This window comes from Ovis canadensis, chromosome 14 (assembly GCF_042477335.2).
Source record: "Ovis canadensis isolate MfBH-ARS-UI-01 breed Bighorn chromosome 14, ARS-UI_OviCan_v2, whole genome shotgun sequence".
Lineage (NCBI taxonomy): Eukaryota > Metazoa > Chordata > Mammalia > Artiodactyla > Bovidae > Ovis > Ovis canadensis.
In genome coordinates, this window is record NC_091258.1 from 56,256,736 (window position 1) to 56,279,509 (window position 22,774).

At 48.4% G+C, this 22,774-nt stretch overlaps 1 protein-coding gene across 4 annotated transcripts in view; it reads right to left on the reverse strand.

Annotated features, from left to right (window-relative positions):
* ANKRD27 (ankyrin repeat domain 27) overlaps window positions 1-22,774 on the reverse strand; it is a 59,877-nt gene that overhangs the window by 27,380 nt on the left and 9,723 nt on the right. For 2 of the 4 annotated variants that reach the window (XM_069550300.1, XM_069550301.1), the window contains exons 2-13: window positions 21,478-21,609; window positions 13,073-13,183; window positions 11,017-11,173; window positions 10,148-10,302; window positions 9,607-9,666; window positions 8,623-8,676; window positions 8,456-8,521; window positions 8,292-8,368; window positions 7,345-7,466; window positions 6,162-6,240; window positions 5,381-5,510; window positions 865-957 (exon numbers count right to left, since the gene is read on the reverse strand). In XM_069550300.1, coding sequence (XP_069406401.1) covers window positions 865-957; window positions 5,381-5,510; window positions 6,162-6,240; window positions 7,345-7,466; window positions 8,292-8,368; window positions 8,456-8,521; window positions 8,623-8,676; window positions 9,607-9,666; window positions 10,148-10,302; window positions 11,017-11,173; window positions 13,073-13,183; window positions 21,478-21,579 — 1,206 coding nt within the window. In that variant the 5' untranslated portion in view covers window positions 21,580-21,609. Of the gene's footprint in view, window positions 1-864; window positions 958-5,380; window positions 5,511-6,161; window positions 6,241-7,344; window positions 7,467-8,291; window positions 8,369-8,455; window positions 8,522-8,622; window positions 8,677-9,606; window positions 9,667-10,147; window positions 10,303-11,016; window positions 11,174-12,746; window positions 13,184-21,477; window positions 21,610-22,774 lie in introns of all 4 variants that reach the window. The other 2 variants (XM_069550302.1, XM_069550303.1) reach the window with 1 other exon arrangement.

Here is a 22,774-nt window from a genome sequence, read left to right on the forward strand (position 1 = left end):
GGTCGGCGTAGATTCTGACCCTTCTTTTAGGTTACAATTGTCTTACAATCTAATAGAGCCTTGGCTTTCAAAAGAGCTGCAATTAGTAGGAGATTCCTGCTAACTGCAGGGCTCACCTCTGTGACTCCCGGATGCTTCCTATATGGAATGAGACTTTTTGGGGCGCAGAGCTCATGGAACCCACTCTGGCTGGTGGCCTCCTGATGACTGCCCTCCCGGGGCACCTTGCCAGCCTCCCCGTGATAGATCAGATCTGAAGAGGGAGCCTCCTACACTGCCTGGGGGTCAAGCCACCAGCAGGTGCTGTGTTCCCAGCCCAGCGAGGTCACACAGGTGTCTATAATGCAGGTTCCTGGAGCTGAGAAGAGGCACTGATTCTGGCAGAGCTGCCAGTGAGGTGCCACTGAGCAGATGGTGAAGAACAAGCCATGTTTTGCTAAATGGAGAGAGGAAGACAGCCGGGCAGAGGGTTCCACTCACAGGGGCCCAGTCCAGCAGGGCTGCAGCACAGCTCACCTCAGAGAAGACGGGCAGCAAACTGATCCCATGAGACCCCAGCATCCCTACCGCCTCCTTGAGCACAAAATGGACTTCCGTGTTGAACTATGCAAACCACCCTGATGGATTCTACAGAGACTCAAGAGGCGAGGAAAGATGGAGAGCTCCTAGGACTTCCCTGGTGGCCCAGTGGCTAAGACTCCCAATGCAGGGGGCCCAGGTCTGATCCCTGGTCAGGGAACTAGATCTCACATGCTGAAACTAAGACCCAGCAGCAGCCAAATAAACAAAAATAAATATATATTAAAAAATAAAAGATGGAGCACCCCTCACACACCTGCACCCCCGGGACCTCCCGTATCTTACCTGAAACAGGCAGTCGATGGGAGTGGAGGTCAGCTGAGACAGTAAGCTCATTCTCTGCTTCAGGAACAGTCTGTCACCAAATCCCTCCGACTCCTGCAGGAAAAGCCGATAAGCCATGTTATCACACGTCATGAGCTGCAGTGCAGGTCCTTGAAAACAGAGGACCCGGGACGATCGGTGCCATCTCCCACAGAGCGGGCCCGGCGGCGCCTCTCCCCGCCCCCACTGAGCTGCACAGCAGACCCTCATCAGGCTGGGAGAGGGGCTCCCCATTTACCTCTCTGGGAAGCGGGGCTCTGACAATGAATACCCAGCAGGGATGTGGGAGGTGGACAGTGTACTGGCTGTGAGTGTGTGTGTGTGAGTGTGTGTGTGTGTGTGAGTTTGTGAGTGTGTGTGTTTGAGTGTGTGTGTTTGTATGTGCATGTGTAGAATGTAGCATCTCTAAGTGTGGAATGTGGCATGCACACAGCACTATCGTCCCCAAGGCAACCTAGGTTGTCCTGGCCTCCCCCGCCTCTCACAATATCTGTCCTAATGCCTGCAGAGCTCTGTCCCTGCGTTTTATCTGGGCCCACAGACAGGAGACCCAGAGGAGGAAATGGCAACCCATTCTAGTATCCTTGCCTGGAAAATCCCATGGACAGAGGAGTCTGGCAGGTTATAGTCCATGGGGTCACAAAGAGTCGGACACAACTGAGCGACTGAGCTCACACAGACAGGAGAACCATTCGACAGGCTGGTCTGCGCACCTCAGCAACAGAGAGAAGGGCTGTGCTTCTTGAACATACATATTGAAACATCAGACAACACGGCCCCTTGGCCCAAATTCCAATAAACCCCTGGGTCCACCCCAATGAATAAACTTCATCGTGCAGATTAATTTTCACCTAGATACAAAAATCCAAACAAATATTCTTACTTTATGAAGTCATTTCTAGAGAGACACTCAATGCTCACTTAGGCACCTGTGACTACATTTTCTGGTGACAAATGAACTTCCTCGGAAAGAATGCTGGAGGAAGGTGGACAGAGTTGTTCCCAGCCAGCTGCTGCCAGAACTCACCAAACCCTGACAAAATAATGGGATCAGCTCTCTGTGGCCCTCTAAGTTCTGACGTAGGTGGTCCCGTTAAAAATAAAGCTGCCAACACTTCTGGGGTCCACCACCAATCAGGGCCCCTCACACCAGCCGCCCTCACAGGGTTGTGTTGGCAAACAACAACCCCTCAGTATTACAGCCGCCTTTGCTCCCGTTGGTATCTGCTGCATAAAGCTCTATCGACTGTTTCATGCAGCAATTTACAGCTGAGCAGCTTAGGGTCAGAGAAACATCAAAGACCTTCTTGCTCAGGGAAACCTGGGGCTCTTTCCTCCACTTGGGGTGACTGTTTACAGGCCAGTGATGAAAACAGACAGATCTTCTAAGATTGAATCTTCAGGGAAGAAAGACCAGAAGAGATAGCACATCAGCTAAGACCAATTTGGGAAAAGGGTGAACCCTATTTATTGGAAGCCCAGTAAAGCAGGGGTGAGCCAAAGCCTGCAGAGCTGGAGCAGAGAAGGCTGGAAACACTCTTTGGGTTCTGCCCTGTTTTTTTCTGTCCACAAAGGTAAAAGTCACCCCAGTAATGGTTATTTTCCAAAAGTTCAAGCCTTCACTAACGAACATACTTAAAGAATGTTTATAGTCATCTCAACAAGGATTATGTCTTGGGGAGAAAATTTCCATGAAACTACATTAAAGTATATATAGTCAATAGGAAAACATTATTTGATTTAGAAACACTTAATGCTTTTCAGAGACCTCACCTGCTGTTTAGAGATACACTTGGGCTCTTTCCCCAGGAAATACCACCACTGAGCAGCTGTGACCTCACACACTTCTAGATGGAACTGGACTGAGGCAGAGGCAACGCCGCAGACGAAATCCCAACGCTGACATCACACACGACAAGTAAGCCACAACGCCTGCTCTGTCCATACAGGCGGAGGCAGGCAGCTCTCGGGTCTGATCCCCTCAAGACCCAAGGGCCGGGCTCCACCGCTGGCCATGAAGATGATGCAACCTTGTCCCAAGTCCGGGGTATCGACCAGCCTTCGCCCAGGAAGGCAGGACCAGCTGGTCTGACAGCCCAGACCAGAGGGGCACACTGGGCTGTGTACCCACCTTGCCCATCCAAGTTAACAGCCAGCCTTGGGGCAATCCATACAGAATACACTAGAGAATCAGGAAACGGGGACATCCAGATGAGAAGTGTTACAAGAGCAAGGAAGTGCACCAGTTATCACTTCATACGTTGAAAAGGCACTTTCAAATATCCCATTTAAGGACCTCCCTGCTGGTTCAGTGGCTAAGACTCAGCAATGAAGACTGAAGGTCTGGCATGCCACAACTAAGACCCAGCCCAACCAAACTAAAATAAATATTTAAAAATATATATACATCTCATTTGATCCTCACAACCATCCTGCAGGGGTGAAATATACAACATGCTCCCCAGCGTAGACAGGAGAATGGACAGAGGCTCAGAGAGACAGACTCGTTCAAGGGCTAGTCTCCAACACACACCAGCATGCGAGGTCCCCCCTCACATACTCCCCTGGTCCCACTTGGAACATTTTCTGAAGGCAAAGCAGGTGTGAGAAGCTGAGCGATGGTGTCTGGTCAACCACCTCTTTGAAGGCCAAAGGCCTTCAAGGGCTGGCCATCCGGCCTACACGTCACGGGACGCGAGACAGCAGGATGGCTGCAGGATAGGAAGGGGCCAGCAAGGGGACAGGAGCACCTTCAAGAGGTGGGTGCCTCCCTCCAGGTGACAAGGCCCCATCGAGGAGTACGAGGCAAGGCCTCTGCAGGGCAGTGGGTCCAGGAGAGGAAAGCAATCAGAGGGAAAGGACCAGAAGGGCAGGGCCGTGATGGAAAACCTCCCCAGGCAGGCACCATGGGAACAACGTTCCTGGAACCTCACAGCAGACAATTCAACCTAAGACATCTCACTGCCCCGCTCTGGAAGTGAGTGGCATTTCTGACTCTGTGGACACGTGTGTATTCAGAGGCACCCATGTATACCACATGTACATTCTGAATGTCAATGGTTTCTCCTGAATTAGAAGCAACTTCTCTTGAGAGTCGCATAGGACCCATGGGAGATGAGATGCATGCATGCTAAGTTGCTTCAGTTATGTCTAACTCTTGCACAGCCTCTAATTTTACCTGTGTGTGTGCGTGCTTATATTCACGCATGCCTGCTTAGTCGTGTCCAACTCTTTGTGACCCTATGGACTGTAGCTCACCAGACGCCTCTGTCTATGGGATTTCCCAGGCAAGAATACTTGAGTGGGTTACCATTTTCTCCTCCAGGGGATATTCCTGACCTAGGAATCAAATCTGTGTCTCCTGCATTGGCAGGGGGATTCTTTACCACTAAGCCACCTGGAAAGCTCCTACGTATATGTATGGGTGATCAAATCAAACCCAGGCAAGAGCAGAACTTAATTCTTCAGCAAGTACCAGGATAGTTGGGCTATGTGCCAACAAGTGCAGCAGAAACTCAATTTTTGGTTAAAAATATAATTGTGTAAGCACAGAAAAAGACATCTACTAAAATGTTAATAAAAGTCATTTGCAGCTAGTGTGCTTATGGGGGCTTTTGCTGTCTTCACTGCAACTTTTTATATATCAAATATTACTTATAAGCAAATATTAGTCTTCTAATCAGAAAAAAAAAGAAAACTATCCTTTCTGGAGAAAGAAACAGTATGCAATGTTATCTACAATATCATTTCAATTGTGTAAGATATACATGGCAAGGAAAAAGACTGGAAAATACATAAACGTGTTAACAATGAATGAATTCACAGAACTGCTTGCACCCGAGTGTCCCCATTTGAACAGCCCTATGTTCTTTTTCAGACGTTTCAACTTGTCATTACTTTGGGGAGCTTCCAACATCAGGGGGACATTAAGATCGAGTGTGAATGGTCAATCCTTGGGGCTCTGGGCTTTTAAGACAGAAATCTCTCCATTCGATCGATTTCAACTTTGCGATTTCTGTGAGTACTGTCACGTTTTGGTGGTGGGTATAATGCGAAGTAAATCAGCAGTGCAGTCTTGGCTTAAGCCTCTCACAGTTCCCGTGGGAATATAATTGCCTCTGCCAGTCTAAGTTCATCAACGAATCAAGGAAATGACAATAGGGCCGCTGAGTCCTTAAAACTGCAGACGTCACTAATCTCATCTCTTGCCCAGCATGATCAGGGTACCCCAATTCACCACTTCTGGTGCCCCCTTCTGCCCATGTGCATTCGAGCATGACCAGGATTCATGAAGCAGGAGATCAACAAAGTGAGAGCCAAGGATGACCTGCCACCTTTCACAACCTACCGGCTGCTACGTGTTCAGTCTTCTCTTGGGAGAGCATCTCCGATCCTCCTCCTCCACACCACCCTGAGAACCCCGCTGCACACACCATGGCACCCACAGAGAAAGGGCAGGACAGGAGGGAGCTCTTACTGGCTTAACAGAGAGGCTTCCCTGCCGAATATATTCGATTGCAGCCTCGATCGAGGTCAGGCAGTATCCCAGTTCATCTTTGGCTGAGCTGCTAAATCTGAAGTTTTTGATGTAACTCAAGTTTGCCATCCTAATAAAAAGAAGAAAACAGTTTAATTTCTACATACCCCCATTAACACTGCGGTAGAAATGATGCTACTGGCTTGGTCACAAAGTTGGTCAGCTCCAGGGAGCTAAGGCTGCTTGCCCTGGGATCTTTATTTAGAGGAAGAGCAATTAGGGAAATAATTGGGACTTCCCTGGCAGTCCAGTGGCTAAGACCCTTTGCTCCAATGCAGGTAGCCAGGGTTCCATCGCTGGGCAGGGAACTAACCTAGATCCCACATGCTGCAACTAAGACCTACTACAGCAAAATAAATATTTTTTTAAAAATGCAAAAGAAGTAAAGCCACTTGTTACTTTCCTGCAATGAGCTAATTTTTAGGAAGCTGATTTTTTCTATGGTGAATTTGCGTTTCTATGAGAAAAGGATGGGCTTTGGAGCCAGACAGAACTAGAGCTCACTTGCCTCTCAGCTGCTGACTAGCTACATGTTCCAGAGAGAAACATAAGATCTCTGGGCCTCAGTTTCCCCACCTGCAGGTGGAATGACAGACGCCCCTTGCAGGGCAGGTACCTAGCTCATACGGGGCACTCAGCTTCCTAGAGTGACACCAGAATCACCCCAGTGCAGTGCTGCCATTTTGAAAAAAAGTTATTTTAACAAAAAAAAATATATTACCAATTAGGGATCTCTGTTTTCACAAGTAAATACAACAGGACTGAGAGCAGATCATCAGCACACATGGTCTCCAAGTTAACTGCAAGCGGGAAACACATATTCAGGGCCATCCTGGGACACAAATGGACTGACAGGCGTTATCAACCCCCCACCACCGTCCAACCCACAAAACCACAGTCCAGGAAGATGACACATGGGGAAGAAATTCAATCGCACAATTTCCTTTCTAGTGTCCTGAACAGATGTCAGACTCCAGGAGGACACGAATGCCTCCTGAGAACATGTGCAGAAAACAGCCAGCTCCAAGCAGACCTCCCCCCCCTTGCTACCTGTCCCCCGCAATCCCAGGACAGGGAAAGAGCCCAGGGAAGTCGGTGATGTGGATACGACTCGAAGGTGTGCTAGGATTACTGCCAGAAGCCTCTTTCCTCCTGAGATCATTTCCACTTTATACACTGCAGTGTCCAGGGCTGATGGGCAATTTCTCATTGAAATTTTGTTTAAGTAATCCAGTCACACATTTAAAATTCCAAACAGTGCAAAAGAGCAGACCATGCATGGCTCTCCCATCCGTGCCATCCAGACTTCTTCCCCAGAAGCCACTTCTGTTGCTTCCCATGTATCATTCCAAGAGAGGCTATGATCACCCCTCTGTGTCTGTATGTGTGTGTGTATATATATATATATATATATATATATATATATATATATATATATATATGGGTATAGAGCCACCTGTTTGTGCAGTATCCTGGAAGTATACTGTACACACGCCTGTTCATTTTATTTAATACACTTTGAAGAGCATCCCTACTGGCCCACAAAGATTTGCCTTCTCATTAATTTTTTCATAGCTTATTCTGTTTTTACTTTTAATAATGGAAAATTTTAAATATATATAAAATTAGAACAACCTAACAGTTGAACTCCCCTATACCCATCACCAGCTTAGCTTGTTTCTGAGGCCACTGCTTCTCCACCAGCATTTACTTACCTAAAGATGCCTAATCTACCCCCCTACCCCCTACCCCCATTACTAGGCACCCACTCTGCAGAACAGGCTCTGGGGTGCTCACACAGGAATACTCCACTACACACATCAGCCCATCTCTATGGCCCTTTAAGATGGCACTGCTCCTCAACAGATGTTTGCATCTGGACTTTTGCAGCCCTGAGCACACACCTCTCTGGCTGGGAGACTGGGTGATCAGCTGCACCACCTTCCGCAAACAAGCCAGCTTCTGCTGCGGGGACGTGCACCTGTTCAGCTGAGCCAGCTCCCTCTTTGCTCGAGGTATGTTGAAGCTGCAAAGTGATTTGGGAAGTGACCATGTAAGACCACAGTGTGAAGGCCCTCCTTCTTGGTAACCACAAACCTCAGATTTACATTTCTCATGGCAAACCATAAGTAACGGCAAACAGAAATAGACACTTAGAAGTAATCTGAGACAGCAGCAAAACCCAGCAGCTTTCAAGGTCTCAAGCACACTGTCAGGTGATATAGCTGCACCAGAAAATTGGGGGGGGCGGGGCAGGGGATCAACAATCCTTAGCTTCAGAGTGAAATAGGCCAAAGGGGGAAAAAATTAGACCAAAAGATTAGACACTTTTGTATCCTGATGAAACAACTCAAAAGGAGGGGCTCCAGAGAATTTTCTGGCAGTCCAGGGCATGGGACTCCACGCTTCCACCGCAAGGTGGGGTGAGGGTACAATCCCTGATCGGGGAACTGGGATTCTGCAAGCCTCAAGCTGCAGCCAAAGAAAAAAAGAAACAAAACCAAAAGGCGGTGCCCCTAAGGCAGGGGGCCCTCAGACCAGCAGGTGACAAGAGATGTCAGTGTGCAAGGCCCACCTGGGTGAGCTGCATGCCCACCCAGAGACCAGCTGTGCACGACCCACCTCCTCTGGCTCCCACCCACTGGCACGCTGGCAGTTGAGTGCAGGAATGTGCCAGCTCTGAAACACCCATCTACCAACTTTAAGCCTTTATCTTTGGTCACAAATAAATGCCCTGCTCCACAGTCTGAACCACGTCAACTAGAGACGACACTGCTCCTGAGGGTCCCACTTCTAGGGGACATAGTGGCCCAGCCCCCGAGGACACCGACGCTGCAGTGTAAACCCTTACCTGAACTCAGGTTTCACACCGATATCCTTCTGCTGAAGATCTTGAAGGCTCCTCGTGATTTTGTTAAAGGCAGCATCCTAACGAGAGATTTTAACAAAGCTTCAAATGTCTGAAAAGGCTTAGAACAGGGCTTCCGTTCTGCAAGGTGATGATGGAGAACCTACCTCTGCTGCCTCCATGGTCCCCACGTACTTGAATACCAGGTCGTAAATGTCATGCTGGACATACATCTGTGAGGTCAACAGGTTCAAGAGTGTGTGTGTGGGAAAGTAGGCAGCATAGGAGGCCCCGGTACTGGCCCTCCGCGCCCCTCACTTCCTGGGCCCCTTACCTCTACCGCCTGCTTCATCAGGTTCATCTGGGCCTCCTGCTTGGCGAGCACCTTCTGGAGGACAAGGAGAGGGCAGTTACAGAGCGTGGACTGGCCTGGGCCAAAGCACAAATCTCTGTTTTGTTTTTGGTTTTGTTGTTTTAATTGAAGTATAGTTGATTTACGGTATTAATTTCTGCTGGACAGCAAAGTGATTCAGTTATACATATACATACATACATACATATATATATACACATTCTTTTTTCTATATTCTTTTCCATTATGAGAAGATCTTTTTTCTATATTCTTTTTCTTTTCTATATTCTTTTCCATTATATAGCCATTCTTTCCCATGATATTCTTTTTCATTATGGTTCATCAAAGGATTTTTTTTTTTAATATGTATTTATTTATTTGGCTGCGCAGGGTCTTAGTTGAGGCACTTGGGATCTTTAACTGTGGCACGTAAACTCTTAACTACAGCGTGTGGGATCTAGTTCCCTGATCAGGGATCAAACCCAGGCCCTCTGCATTGGGAGCATGGAGTCTTAGCTACTGGACCACTAGGGAAGTCTGCCATAGAATACGGAATGTAGTTCTTTGTGCTATACAGTAGGACTTTGTTGCTTATCCTTTCTATATGTAGTAGCTTACAACTACTAACCCAACCTCTCCCTCCATCCCTCTCCCAACCTCCCCCTCCTCCCTCTCCATCTCCTCCCCCTCCTCCCCCTCCCTCTCCTCCCCCTCCTCCCCCTCCATCCCTCCGCCAACCTCCTCCAGCCTCCCCCCTCCATCTCCTCCCCATCCTCCCCCTCCATCCCTCCCCCAACCCTCTCCTCCCTGGCAACCACAAATCTGTCCTCTGTGTCTGCGAGTCTGTTTCTGTTTTGTAGATAAGTTCATTCATATCATATTTCAGATTCCACGTACAAGTGACATTGCATGGTATTTGCCTTTCTCTTTCTGGCAAGTCTCTCTTTTGCAGGCCATGCTGCTTACCAGGTGGGAGTCCCTCAGCAGCTGCTGGAGGCATTTGGTGTAGAGAGCGTTCACAGAGTCCTGCGGAATACAGAGCAGAGAGAGGCCATCCTCAGAATCTGAGGCCAGGACACTGAACCCAGGATGGAGCCAAGAGAATATCTCACAAAATGGATTTCCTGGGCAAAAAGCTCTAAGTCCTAATGCAAGCTTATCAAACTAAGTATGTGATTTTTTTTTAATTAAGTATGCGATTTTTTTTTCCAATTTTTTTGGGGTGTCTATGCGTTAAGAGTAGGAAAAAAAATTCCCCTTAGGGTTAACACAGATGATAACAATATTCATTCTGATACTTCTCTGCGATTTTTCAGGTTTTCTACTGTGCTTATTACTTTTTCAGGTAACAAGAAACATTTAAACAGAATCCAACATTTTGTTGGACGTTTAAATGCTCACTTCAGATATGAAAACATTGGCAACAGAGGCGACAGCAAAGTGGCAGAGTGATCCTGGCGCTCTGAGCCAGGGCACGCCTATGGCGAAGCAGGACTCAGCTACTGACTATGTGATGACGGAGGCTCTTTCGTTCACACTCTCTGAACGTTCGCTGGAAAGACGCGATGTTCCTGTCAAATCTCTCCGCGTGTCTTCCCAAAAATTCTCTCACATCTTCAATGGTTTTCAGGGGAAAAGAATCTGAGGATGTCGAAGGCTCTTCTGAAAAAAAAAAGAGACAAGCGGGTCAGGCTGGCTGAAGCCATCACTGTGTCCTGAAGAAAAGAAGTCCCACAACCCTTGGCCCTGCTCCTCCAGCATCTGGGTCACCATCTCCCACAGGAGGAGAGGGATAAGCTTACTTCAAGATCTCACCCAACAGCGGCCCAGGTGGGGGTCCAGGGAGCCTGGCCCTCTTGAAGCCCTTTCCTGGGACAAAAACCTGAATTCTCCAGGATCACAGGCATGGCCTGGGAGGCTCTGGTGACAGAGCCCTGATTCCTGACAATAAGACCTCGGATAGCACTTGGTACATCATTCTCTCAATTTTCCTGGAGCACCGAAGAATTATTATCTGTTGAAAATAATGAGATCTCAGAGAAGCAAGGCAGTGGGGCTCCGAGACTAATAATGCTGTAAGAGAGAGTCCTAAAGCTGAGGCCCAGAGACAAAGCCAGGGCTGCCGTTTTGCACAGCTCCAGGGGGTGGCACTCCCACTGAGGTCACATGTGGCCGCACGTGACGTGGCCTCACCCACGTCACGCTGGCTCAAGATGACTTTCCGATCTACGTCCCGGGGGAGTTCCTGTAAGCGGTTATGCAGGTTTCTAGAGGGCTCCTGAATATTTTATGAGATGTTCATAACCACTGTGTCAGGAGGAAGTTTGACAAGCAGGTTTCTCCCAGTCAGGAGAAAGGGGTTTTCTCCCAGAATACCTGAACTCTCTCTCTTTTCCAAAGGATGGGCTATGCACAGTATGCTGAAACTTTCTTCTTTCTCATTGTAGAAAGTTTCTTCAAAAAGAATGGGCACTGAGAGAAGACAGGCGAAACCAGCTCCTAGTTTAATCCTGTTTCCTTGGATAAAGACATCCTAGAACAAGAGACAGGTCACTGCACCAGCAGCCACTGTGACCACCGACCCCTCTCAGACTGGCCACCATCAGGAGCTTCACCCTGCCCGCCCACCCACCTCTTCCCCAGTATGGTTTTCAGGAGGGCACCAATACTTCGATCTTCTTCTTTCCTCCTTATTCACCCTGTTATGGTGGCTACATAATACCCTGACCAATTTCATATGTCACAACAGAAAAGCATTAAGCCGTTTCCTAGAGAAGAAGAAAGCCTGTATTCTCTGGAAAAAGAAGGTTCTCCTCTCTGAGTAAGAGATCAGAATGACCCAGATGCTGTAACCCAGAGAGATCGGAGGATGCTCACTGCACCCCTCCTTGACTCATCACTCTGGCCGTGGCTGGGGTGCCCGGGGAAGACCAGCCACAGTGAGCCTGGTGCTTCTGTTCTCCTGGTAGATTTGGGTCCCAGGAAGTGAACAAGTAAACAGATGCACAGCTGTGGTGAGCAGAACCCTGCAGGAAAACAGCAGCCTGCTCGGGGGCCACAGGACTGCACACTCCCCTCTTTCAGGCTGGCACACTGCACCCAGCTCCTGTCCCACCCCAAGCACCCAAAAGCCCCGGCTAAACCAGTGTGGGCCCCCACTGCTGACTGTGGGGAGGCTGGGGACCACAGCCATTTCTGACCAGGGACGGAACTTACTCCTCTCAGAAACTATCTGCTTCCACTTAAAAAAAAAAAACACACACACAAGAAAATGCCTACCCCAAAGTTAACATCAACCATGAGACAGACAGATGTCACATACCTCCTGACCCAAAGTACTGAGATAAAACACCCTCCAGTAGGCATTCTAACTGAAAACGCTTAACTGTGATCTAACCAAGGCAAACATCAAAGAAACCCACACTGAGGGAGAGTCTACAAAGGAAGACAAAAATGTCAATGTCATTAAAGACAGACCGAGAACTGTTCCAAAAGAAAGAAACTAAAAAGACAAAAACTGAATATGCTGCATGATCCCAGACATGAGCCTGGATCTTAAAAAAAGATCTTTTTTTGCTCTAAAAGGGTATTACAATTAGCACAGTTTATTTAAGGACAGTATGTTGGAGAAGAGTATTCTGCCAATGTGAAATCTTCTGAGTATGATCACTGTGCTGCATTACATAAGAGATACACTTTGTTCTGAAGCCAAGGGACACGGTGTCTGCAACTTACTCTAACTCTTTTCTGAAAAAGGTTCAGAAAAAAGTAACAATATGTGTGTGTGTTAACAGATGGATAGATAGATGGGGGTGGGGAGATGAAACAGATGTGGCCAAAATGCAAACAGCTGACCAGTCTGGAGAGAAAGCTATGTGAATGCTATCTGTGCATTACTGGAACTTTCTATAGGTTAAAACTTCCTATGTCATTGTTGTTGCTCAGTCACTAAGTCGTGTTTGACTCTGCGACCCCATGAACTGCAGCAAGCCAGACTTCCCTGTCCTTCACTATCTCCTGGAGTTTGTTCAAACTCATGTCCATTGAGTCGGTGATGCCATCTGACCATCTCGTCCTACAGGTTTCTTAAAAAATTAGAAATTCACCTCTGATCCCAAGGGCACAGGGATAAACAGCTTGCTCCGACAGGGCCTCTCTGAGGTGATGTCCCAGCGACTCCCCAGTTCCCTGGCAGAAGCTCCATGGGCTAAGGGAGATGTGACCAGCACCACCTCCAACTCCAGGCCACAGCCAGGACCCTGCTCTCCACGGCCAGTTCCTCTTCACTCAAAGGCAGCAGGGATGTTGTGGTGTCAAAGCCACCAGGTAACACGGACAAGAAAGGGTGAGCAGCAGGATTTCCCTCCCCCTTCCCCAACTCTCAGATGCTGAGTGAGTGGTCCTAGGTGACCCATTGGAAATGAAAGAATACCTTTCCATCTAAGGTCTGAAAGTGTTCTTCCACTGGAATCAAAATATAGGACTCAAAATGACAAGAAGACTGAATTCTGGTTGACAGGCTTCCTTTGCAGGGTACTAACACCTGGAAAAAAAAGATTAAGGTGAATACTAAATAGATGTATTGTTTATAAATTCAGCAGAACAGGATGTATCCAAAGATGCTCCAGCTGGAACTGCAGTGGGGACCTGCAGGCAGACAACCCCTGGGGCTACTGGTCAAAGCAGCAGCAGCTAATCTCTTGTTGCCGTGATGGAAGCCAAGGCCCACCCTGGCGAGGGAGTGGGACACGTCTCATGAATCCAGGATCTCGGGTCCCACCTCGCTGGGCCCCTCCCCGCAGCTACCCCAGGTGCCTGCTTTGTCCTCAGCAGGCTCAGAAACAGTGAAGAAAGGTTTGCAGGGTACAGAAAAGTGAAACTAAAAGAAGACACGTAATCCATGGCCCACTGAAGACAGTTTCCTTCCCATCTTTTTTCTATGCTTTTTTTAAGCCCAACTGTGATCACAGTTGGTTGTCCCAGCCACAGAAATACAGTCTCCTAGCTCAGGCTGCCACCTCCACCAGGGATATTTCGGGTACCAGACTCTGTCTTTGGAGCAGGTTCGACCTGAAACGTGAATTTTGGTCCCCCTGTGGCCACCACGTTGACCTGATACCAGCCTCTCTGCTCGGCCCAGCAAAGGAAGGTGCCCTGAATCCACAAGGATCTGTGCGTGGCCCGGGGACTCATTTAAGAGGAGGCTCTCAAGTGCACCTGGAAGGAGACGACCAAGGTGGTTGATCAGGTGGGCCCCTGACCAGGGCCCCAGCTCCTAAAGCAGCTGGAACAAGGCAAGGGGCTTCTGCACTGGCCCCATTGTACAGACAAGGAATCTAAGGCTCAAGGGAGTTCAGCAACTTGTCCTAAGGTACAGAGAGAGTGGCAGAGCTGTGCCTTAAACTCCTGCCTCCCACACCCATCACTGCCCTGTCCTGAGGCCTCCTGGAGGCCAGTGCTGGGAACACAGCCCAGTCCCTGCTGGAGTTCCCTCTGCAAAGACATCATGAAACTCTGGGGCCTTTGAGGGGAGCTGTCATCAGGAACTTCCCTAGTAGGTCAGAAAGAGCAGCACAGCCTCTTTCCCCACGAGGGACAGGGGCACACCAAGTCCTCAGAGCAGGAAAGGGAGGCCCTCGCTGATGAAAGATCCCACTGTGTATGAAGTGGCCTTGCCCCTCCGCAAAAAATCAAGACTGAATCAGACCCAGAGCTAGACTTAGCTACCAAGTCAGGAAATACAGAGACCAGAGGAGTTTGGTGAACACCAACACAGGACTGCAACTGGCAAAAGCCAGAAGGTAGGAAAGCCTGGATACTGACCTGGATACATGAATTTCAAGGAAAGAAGGAAAATGAGGAAAGAAAGGGATATAGCTAAAAAGAAACGTAAGGGACTTCTCTGGTGGTCTAATGGTTAAGAATCTGCCTTACCGATGCAGGGGACGTGGGTTCAAGCCCTGGTCAGGGAACTAAAATCCCACATGCCATGGGGCAACTAAGCCCTCTCGTGCCACAACTAATGAGCCTGCATGCTCCAGAGCCCCTGCTCTCGTGAACTGCACCTTGGGAAAGCGTGTGCACTGCAAGAGAAACCCAGTGCAGCTGAAAAAGCACCAAGAGTTACTACTTGAATTGAATTTTTTAAATTAAAAACACAATAAGACGACACTTATGACTGCGGTGATGGCCTCACAAGCCTGTAGATGTGTCCATATGCATCAACTTTACACACTAAGTAGGTACAGTTTAATTATTCTAAAAGTTTAGCTCAATAACATTAGGAGAAAACAGAATGACTTAAAAGGCATACCCAGCAGCAAAGATCTACTGTACAGCCCAAGGAACTATCTTCAGTACCCTGTAATAACCTGTAATGAGGAAGAATCTGAAAAAGAACTGGACCACTGCGTCACTGCTGTACACCCGAAACTCACACGATATTGGAAGTCAGCTATAAGGAAGAGCTGACTCATTTGGAAAGACCCCGATGCTGGGAAAGATTGGGGGCAGGAGGAGAAGGGGACGACAGAGGATGATGAGATGGTTGGATGGCATCACCGACTCGATGGCTGTGAGTCTGAGTGAACTCCGGGAGTTGGTGATGGACAGGGAGGCCTGGCCTGCTGCGATTCATGGGGTCACAAAGAGTCAGACACGACTGAGTGACTGAACTGAACTGAACCATAACTTCAGCTGAAAAAAACAAAGGCCTATCAAATCCAGAATAATGTGTGGATCTCCTGTGGATTCTGATTTAAACAAACCAACTGGAAAACAAACAAAAAATTATGACATGATGTGGGAGATTTGCACAGTGAACGGCAACACTGAAGAGTCACTGAGGAATTTTTGAGCTATGATAATGGCGTGAGGTTGTGGGTTTTTTTAAGTCCTTATCACTGAAAACTACATTCCTGAAGATTTACAGATGAAATCATATGACTGCTGCTGCTGCTAAGTCACTTCAGTCGTGTCCAACTCTGTGCGACCCCATAGACAGCAGCCCACCAGGCTCCCCCGTCCCTGGGATTCTCCAGGCAAGAACACTGGAGTGGGTTGCCATTTCCTTCTCTAATGCATGAAAGTGAAAAGTGAAAGGGAAGTCACTCAGTTGTGTCCGACTCTTAGCGACCCTATGGACTGCAGCCTTCCAGGCTCCTCCGTCCATGGGATTCTCCAGGCAAGAGTACTGGAGTGGGGTACCAGGATGACTACCTTATATAATTTTCTGGAATTTGTTTCCAAATGATCCTCTGGCCGAGGGGAGAGGGCAGCAGGGCTCAAAGTGAGAAGTGCTGGCATCTGAGCCCAGCGCTGTGGAAGCTGAGAGATGGGAGCAGGGGCACAAGGTATGATTCTTTTCACTTGTTCGTGTTTGAAATTAAACACAATAACTTTTTTTTTTTAATTTTCAGGTAGCCAACTTTATTCAAGTAAGTATTAAAATTTGAGTTTGGTTTTCCTGGTTTTTTTCTCCATTCAATATTCATGACACTGGGCACTGTTGGAGATATGGTGAATTGTCCTCATGGACATTATATTCTAAGTGGAGGCTACAGGTTTTTTTTAACAATATAACAGATTCCATATATCAGTAAGCTTTATGCAGATAATAAAGCAGGGCATCAAGCCAGAGAATGCCTGGAGTGGGGCAAAGGTTAGCTAACTCAGGTCAAGTTGTTAAGGCGGAGGGCTCTCTGAGAAAGCCTCATTTGAGCAAGGAATAGACAAAGAGAAGGACCCACCAAGTAAAGATCTAAGGGAAGAATTTCTTCTGGAGGGGGCATGCTACACAGCGTGCAGGATCCTAGTTCCCAGACCAGGGATCACACCCAGGTCCCCTGCAGTGGAAGCTCAGAGTCTTCACACTGCACCACCAGGGAAGTCCCCGGAAGAACGCTTCTGTCAGAAGAAAGCATGTCCAAAGGCCCTGAGATGGGCTTAGTGGTACCAGATGAGGAGAGAGAGCAAAAGGGGAGACAATCATAATAATTTTAACATGTTAACAAAAGTGCAGCTTAAAAAAACAAAAGGCCCTCTGGTATGAGAATCAAGAAACAGCCTCAAGGCTCCTAGATGGCCTCAGTGAAACCTGAACACAAAAAGAAGATCTTGGAGATGAGAGGGTTGGCCCCAGGCAAGAGGACAGCATGACCCAGGCCTAAGGGATTTAGGTGGCTAAAGGCAGGCCAAGGGATTGCCCCACTCCAGCTCAGTGGATGCGGGCGTCACACAGTCCCATACGAGGCGGGGCCTCTGAGCAGCCAGGAGCTTCCGAGGTGCTTCAGAGATACACACCGCTCACCCCACCACCACTGTGACCACATCCTCTGCGCATCCTCACTATGTACACACACCTTCTCCGCCTCCTTAGATAAGCGTGACCAGCTCCCGAGGCACCGAATCCCCCTCACCAAGCCCATGGCTCACCATACCGTAGATACCAATCAGTGCTTGCTGAGTGAACAGGGAAGCCTCCAATGTCAAGGACTCTCCCAAAGTTTTCAGGCAGGCAAGGCTGCCTGGTACATTTCAATGCAAGCAGAAGCCAGTGGCTGGCTCTCTGTGGCTCCATGCATCCACCAGGTTCCTGCTGAGACAGGTGTGAGAAGCATCAGCGGTGGGTGGCTATGAAGCCGCCCACGGGAGGCAGGCACAGGTGCAAAGGGCCCTCACAGCAGGGAGGTTCAGACTATTTCTGGAACAGAGGTTGTGGAGCTGTAGCAGCTGGTATAGAAGACGCAAAGCTCAGAGTTGCCGAGAAGACCATGAGTTAGGGACTCAGTTCAGAGCTTAACGATAAAACTTTTTATTATAACCCCTTTGTAAAGAATTTTTTAAAATAATAATAGTCATTAAAGAAAAGAAAGCATAAAAGCAAGAATTAGCATTAGTCATACCTACTCAGGTAGGGCTTCCCTGGTGGGTCAGACAGTAAAGCGTCTGTCTACAATGTGGGAGACCCGGGTTTGATCCCTGGGTTGGGAAGATCCCCTGGAGACAGAAATGGCAACCCACTCCAGTACTCTTGCCTGGAAAATCCCATGGACAGAGGAGCCTGGTAGGCTACAGTCCATGGGGTCACAAAGAGTTAGAAATGACTGAGCGACTTCACTTTCACTTTCACTCCAGAGTACCCTCCTGACTTCCCCCTGCCTGGTCAGCTACTCCACAGGAGCACATGACGACTTCTGTCCTAATACTCAACCCTCTGGCCTATATATGACCTGTTTGTGGAAATCCCTGAAGGCATGTCGTGTCCCCCATTCCTCCATGTAACCCTGCAAACCCAGTGTGGTGTCTGAGAGTACAGGAGATACTTGGTGTTTGTCAGATGAAGTTCTACTAAGCAAATTCCAAGAACTGGAATATGAACTTCAGCGCCCTTAGCTGGGCTGTATAAGCATGTTCTTGAAAGTCAGTTCCCTGGAACTTAGAAGTCACGATGCTAGGTTCCCAGGTGAGCCCTCAGAAGTCTGCATACCCCATAATTAGACCCATAATTACAGGGCCATGATAAAAGGACCACATATCATCTCCTTTCACCATTGTTGTTTTTCCTACAGGCAAATGGACCCACCCACCCGGTCCACCAGGGAAATCTGGAGAACTTTTGCTCAATGCCCCCAAGAACAACAGCCCCGGGGTGCACGAGGCCTACGCAGCTGCTCTGAAAAAAACTCACTGCATAATAACCGGACGGTTACAAGAACAAGGTGACTGTGAGAGAGTGTGTGGGCATCACAGGTCTCTGGAATCAGAATGGGAAGGACTTTAGCAGATGGGGTTCCACTGTCCAGTCAAAAGAGCAAATGGTGGCAAGGGGTGCATTCCTGGACACGGGGCAGCCCATCAGAGGAAGGTTCGGGAATGAAGTCAAACTCGAGGAGGGGCTGGGACAGGTGAGGGGAACAGCCAGCCTGCATCCTCAGCTGTCGTGTGAGGGGGCCTGCTGGCTCCATTTGCAGAAGGGGAGGTAAAGGGCATTTAACCCTGGGGAGACACATGTTCAAAAGTGGTGACTTCAGGACTTTCCTGAGGGCCAGCGGTTAAGAGTCCACCTTGCAATGCAGGGGACATGGGTTTGATCCCTGGTTAGGGAGCTAAGACCCCATATGCTATGGAGAAGACCCAATGTAGCCAAATAAAAAAGTAAATAAAAAGTGGTGACTTCACATTTTTAGAGCCCAGTAAAGGACCCTAATCCCCAGGGCAGATTCAGGGGCCACCAAACTCATTCCAGGCTTCCCAGGTCGGGTGCGAGTGGTAAAGAACTCACCTGCCAATGCAGGAGACTTAAGGGATGTGGGTTCGATTCCTGGGTCAGGAAGATGCCCTGGAGGAGGGCGTAGCAACCCACTCCAGTGTTCTTGCCTGGAGAATCCCATGAACAGAGGAGCCTGGCAGGCTACAGTCCACAGGGCAGCAAAGAGTTGGACATGACTAACGTGACTTAGCACAAACTCAGCCCAGTGGCCAAGCCCGTGGAAGGAAACATAGCATTCACCTGCTGAGGCCATGTGGGTCCCTCAGAGATGGCAGAAAGGATGAGTGTTCTCCTAGAGGTCATTGGGATATTCTACTTTTTACACTCAACCAACAGACCCAGAAAGAGCAATAGGACAGGTTAGATGAGCCGGGACTCCATCACATGGCCAACGGGTGGCAGGAGCTGGTTATCAACACCTGGCCTGGCTGAACAGGACAGCAGCAGCCAGCTCCTCACAGTTGCCCTTTCCTGAGGAGCTGACCTCACTGAGTCTCGAGTCTACTGAATGTGGGCCCCACACAGGCCCTTATGGATCTCAGCGGGAGCTGGAGTAAGAAGCCTAGGGCACCCTTGGGATCTCGGGATGGCAACTTAAGAAGTATCTCCCGGGACTTTCCTGGTGGGCCAGTGGTTGAGACTCCATGTTCCCAACGCAGGGGACATGAATTTGATCCCTGGCCAAGGAACTAAGATCTCACATGCACACCTCCCAACCTAAAAAATAAAATTAAAAAGAAGAAGAAGAAGCATGTCCTATTCCTTGATGTACCGGAGACGAAGGTGACTGAGATGCTAAAGTTCTTATCCCAAATTCCCCTTTTGCTAAAGTGAGCTTGAGTGGGATTTTGAGCTGGCAGCTGCAAAAGCACCTCCTGGGTGACAGGGAGTCTGGGTGACAGTGACGAGCGAGACAGGTCCCCCATCTCAGGCTTCCTGAGAGATTAACAGCGGTCTGCAGCACGGCGCTTTTAAAAAGAGAAAGTTACCTGCGATAATACACTCTTATCTAGACAGTATTTCTTTTTAAAATACCATAGAACAAAGATGGGAAGGAAATATTTCCCCAGTTGGGTCAGGCCCTGTCGGGTAACATGATGTCTGGGCCTTTTCTCTGTGACTCTTAACCATAATTAGTTAAACATTAACCCACAGTGCAACCGTCTGTCCCACTAGAATTTCGGGTAGAGATCCATAAGGGTAAAGATCGTGATGCCTGCTCATATTTTTGGCTGAATCTCCCACATCAAACCTAATGTCTTACACATAGCAGCATTTAAGGTGCTGTGAAATGAACAGACGACAGTGAATACCTGTAGTGAGCTTTATGAGATTTTTATTTTCTTCTTTGGAAATAACTGTATTCTCTTAACTTTTTTTTTTTTTAATAATGAAGTTTATGACTTCTAAAATCCAAAGTAAAAAAAAAAATTCTGGGAAAGAGATATTAATCACAAAACCAATCATAAAAACCAGAAGGGACTTGGGGTTTAAAAAAAAAAAACAGGCTTCTGATGGCAGAGGGGTGGGCTAAGCATGGGAAAGTCAGTTCTAAGGCTGCAGAGAAACCTGAGCTAACTCATTTCTCCTTTGGTTCAAACCCTCGGCCACCTGACTCACCTAAGACCTCATCTCTGGGTAAGAGAAGCAGGAACAAAAGTATGAGAAGAAAAGAGGACAAGCAGGAAGGGAAGAGGCCCACGTGCAGCAAGTACTGAAGCCCGCGTGCCCTAGCGCCCGTGCTGCGCAACAGGAGAAGCCACCGCCATGCGAAGCCCGAGCACCGCAACTAACAGCAGCCCCCGCTCGCTGCAACGAGAGAAAAGCCCTCGCAGCGGCAAAGACCCAGCGCAGCCAAAAATAAATAGATAAACACAAATTATTTTGAAAAAAAAAAAAAGAGGCCCTGCCATGGGCAGGTGGCACAAAGGCGCCCAGCTAACTCTCTGTATCCCATGGTGGGTAAGTAAGATGTCAGCCAAGTTCAGCAACCTCGGAAAGAAGAAAGGCCTGCAGTGCGGGCCCTTCCTCCCTCCAGGCAGCAGACACCCCGCCAACAGACCACGGTTTCTCTCTTCTCTGGCTCCTGTCACCTGGCTGCCCCTGTAGGCTTCTCAGAGACCACGGAGGTTTGTGGTTTCTACTACGAAAGTTCTCTCGGCTCCTCCTCTTCAGGAAATGCCTTTGAAGGTGACATACCCGTACATTCACACGCTCCCCTACTCTGCGGGAGTGAGCACCCGTCTCACAGACAAGGAAGGATATGATTTCTGCCCTGGAGAAGCCCTCCTGGTCAACATGGAAACAGGAGAAACAGAAGTGACTACCATGAGACCAGTGATAATGGGGGCTGAGAGGTCAGAGAAAAGATTACGCCCGGGCTGGAGCAGTCTCAGGAGGCTGCATGGAGGAAGCTGCTCAGGGCGGTTCCTCTCTGCTCGTCCACATGCCGAGCATGGTCTGGGACTGCTGCACTGAGTTCTATACCTGACTCCTGCTAAATTTAACTGAAGTCTACCGTATTTTGCCCAGCAGAGAAGGACCACCCTCGGGATGGATGCACTTACAATGCCATGAGCTTGGGCCACCTTGTTGCACAAGTCAGGACGCCACTTTTGAAGAGCCAGGTAGAAGGGATTTTTCAGGAGGTCCTCATCATACAGAGCCATATGGACTTCAGGTGGGGCAGAGCGAGTCTCCTGGGACGAGAGAGGAAACAGCAGTAAATGACCACCTTCAGACTGGTGTGGCACATCTGATCAGCAGTGTCCAAAAAGCGTCCCTGACGTGCATTACTCTACAGACCTGACACACTGTCAGGAAAAATCAAAGAGAACCCACAAGTTCCAAGATGACTTTTCTTACTGGTTAAACGTATAAATCAGGTTCAGAAAATCTTGTTAGCATCAAGTCATTACAAAAGTAACAACGGCTATTTTTAGAACATCCTACATGACCCAAATTATGATATTTTAAAGATATGCAGGCTTTTAATGAAATATTTTAACCATACCAGAAAAGTAGAGTAATATTGCTAACCTACCACCCAAGATAGATCAGTCAGTAAAGAATCCGCCTGCAATGCAGGAGACCAGGGTCTGATTCCTGGACTGGGAAGATCCCCTGGAGGAGGAAATGGCAACCCACTCCAGCATTCTTACCTGGAGAATCCCACTGACAGAGGAGCCTGGTGGGCTACAGCCCATGGGGTCACAAGGGTCAGACATGACCTAGCGACTAAACCACCGCCACCACCAGGATTACCAAATCTTGCCATATTTGCCTCAGATTTCCTTTTCAGAAATAAAGTATATCAGAGTAGACTGGTTCCCCTATCTGCCCCCTCCCTCCCATCCTCTCCTCCCTATTCAGAGACAACCGCTATCTTAAAGCTGTTTCTATATCCTTCTTGCTGACATTTCTATTCCTTTAAAACTCATGTATTCATAAATGATATAAAATCTCGCTTTATGGGCTTCAAAATCTACATAAATGGTATCACACTGTAAGTAGTCTGGAACATATACTTTTCCATCTCTTCCATCAACATTATGTTTCCAAGTTCTATCAGCGCTGATCCATACAGCTCCTACTAATTTACTAATTTCTGCTGTACTGTATGAAGTGGACCAGACACAATTCATCTAATATCCTACACTTAACATTGGTTCCACACTTTCAGCGTTACAAATAATGCTGACACAAACACTCGTACACTCTCATGTGTTCCAGGAATGTCACTAGGCGAGGCACTGCCTACGCCTACACCTTCAGCACGCGCTGACAACATTGGACCGCTTGCGACCTCCCTGCAAAGTGTGTGAGCACTCCCCTTCCTCCTATCACACCCTAGCCAGTGCTTCT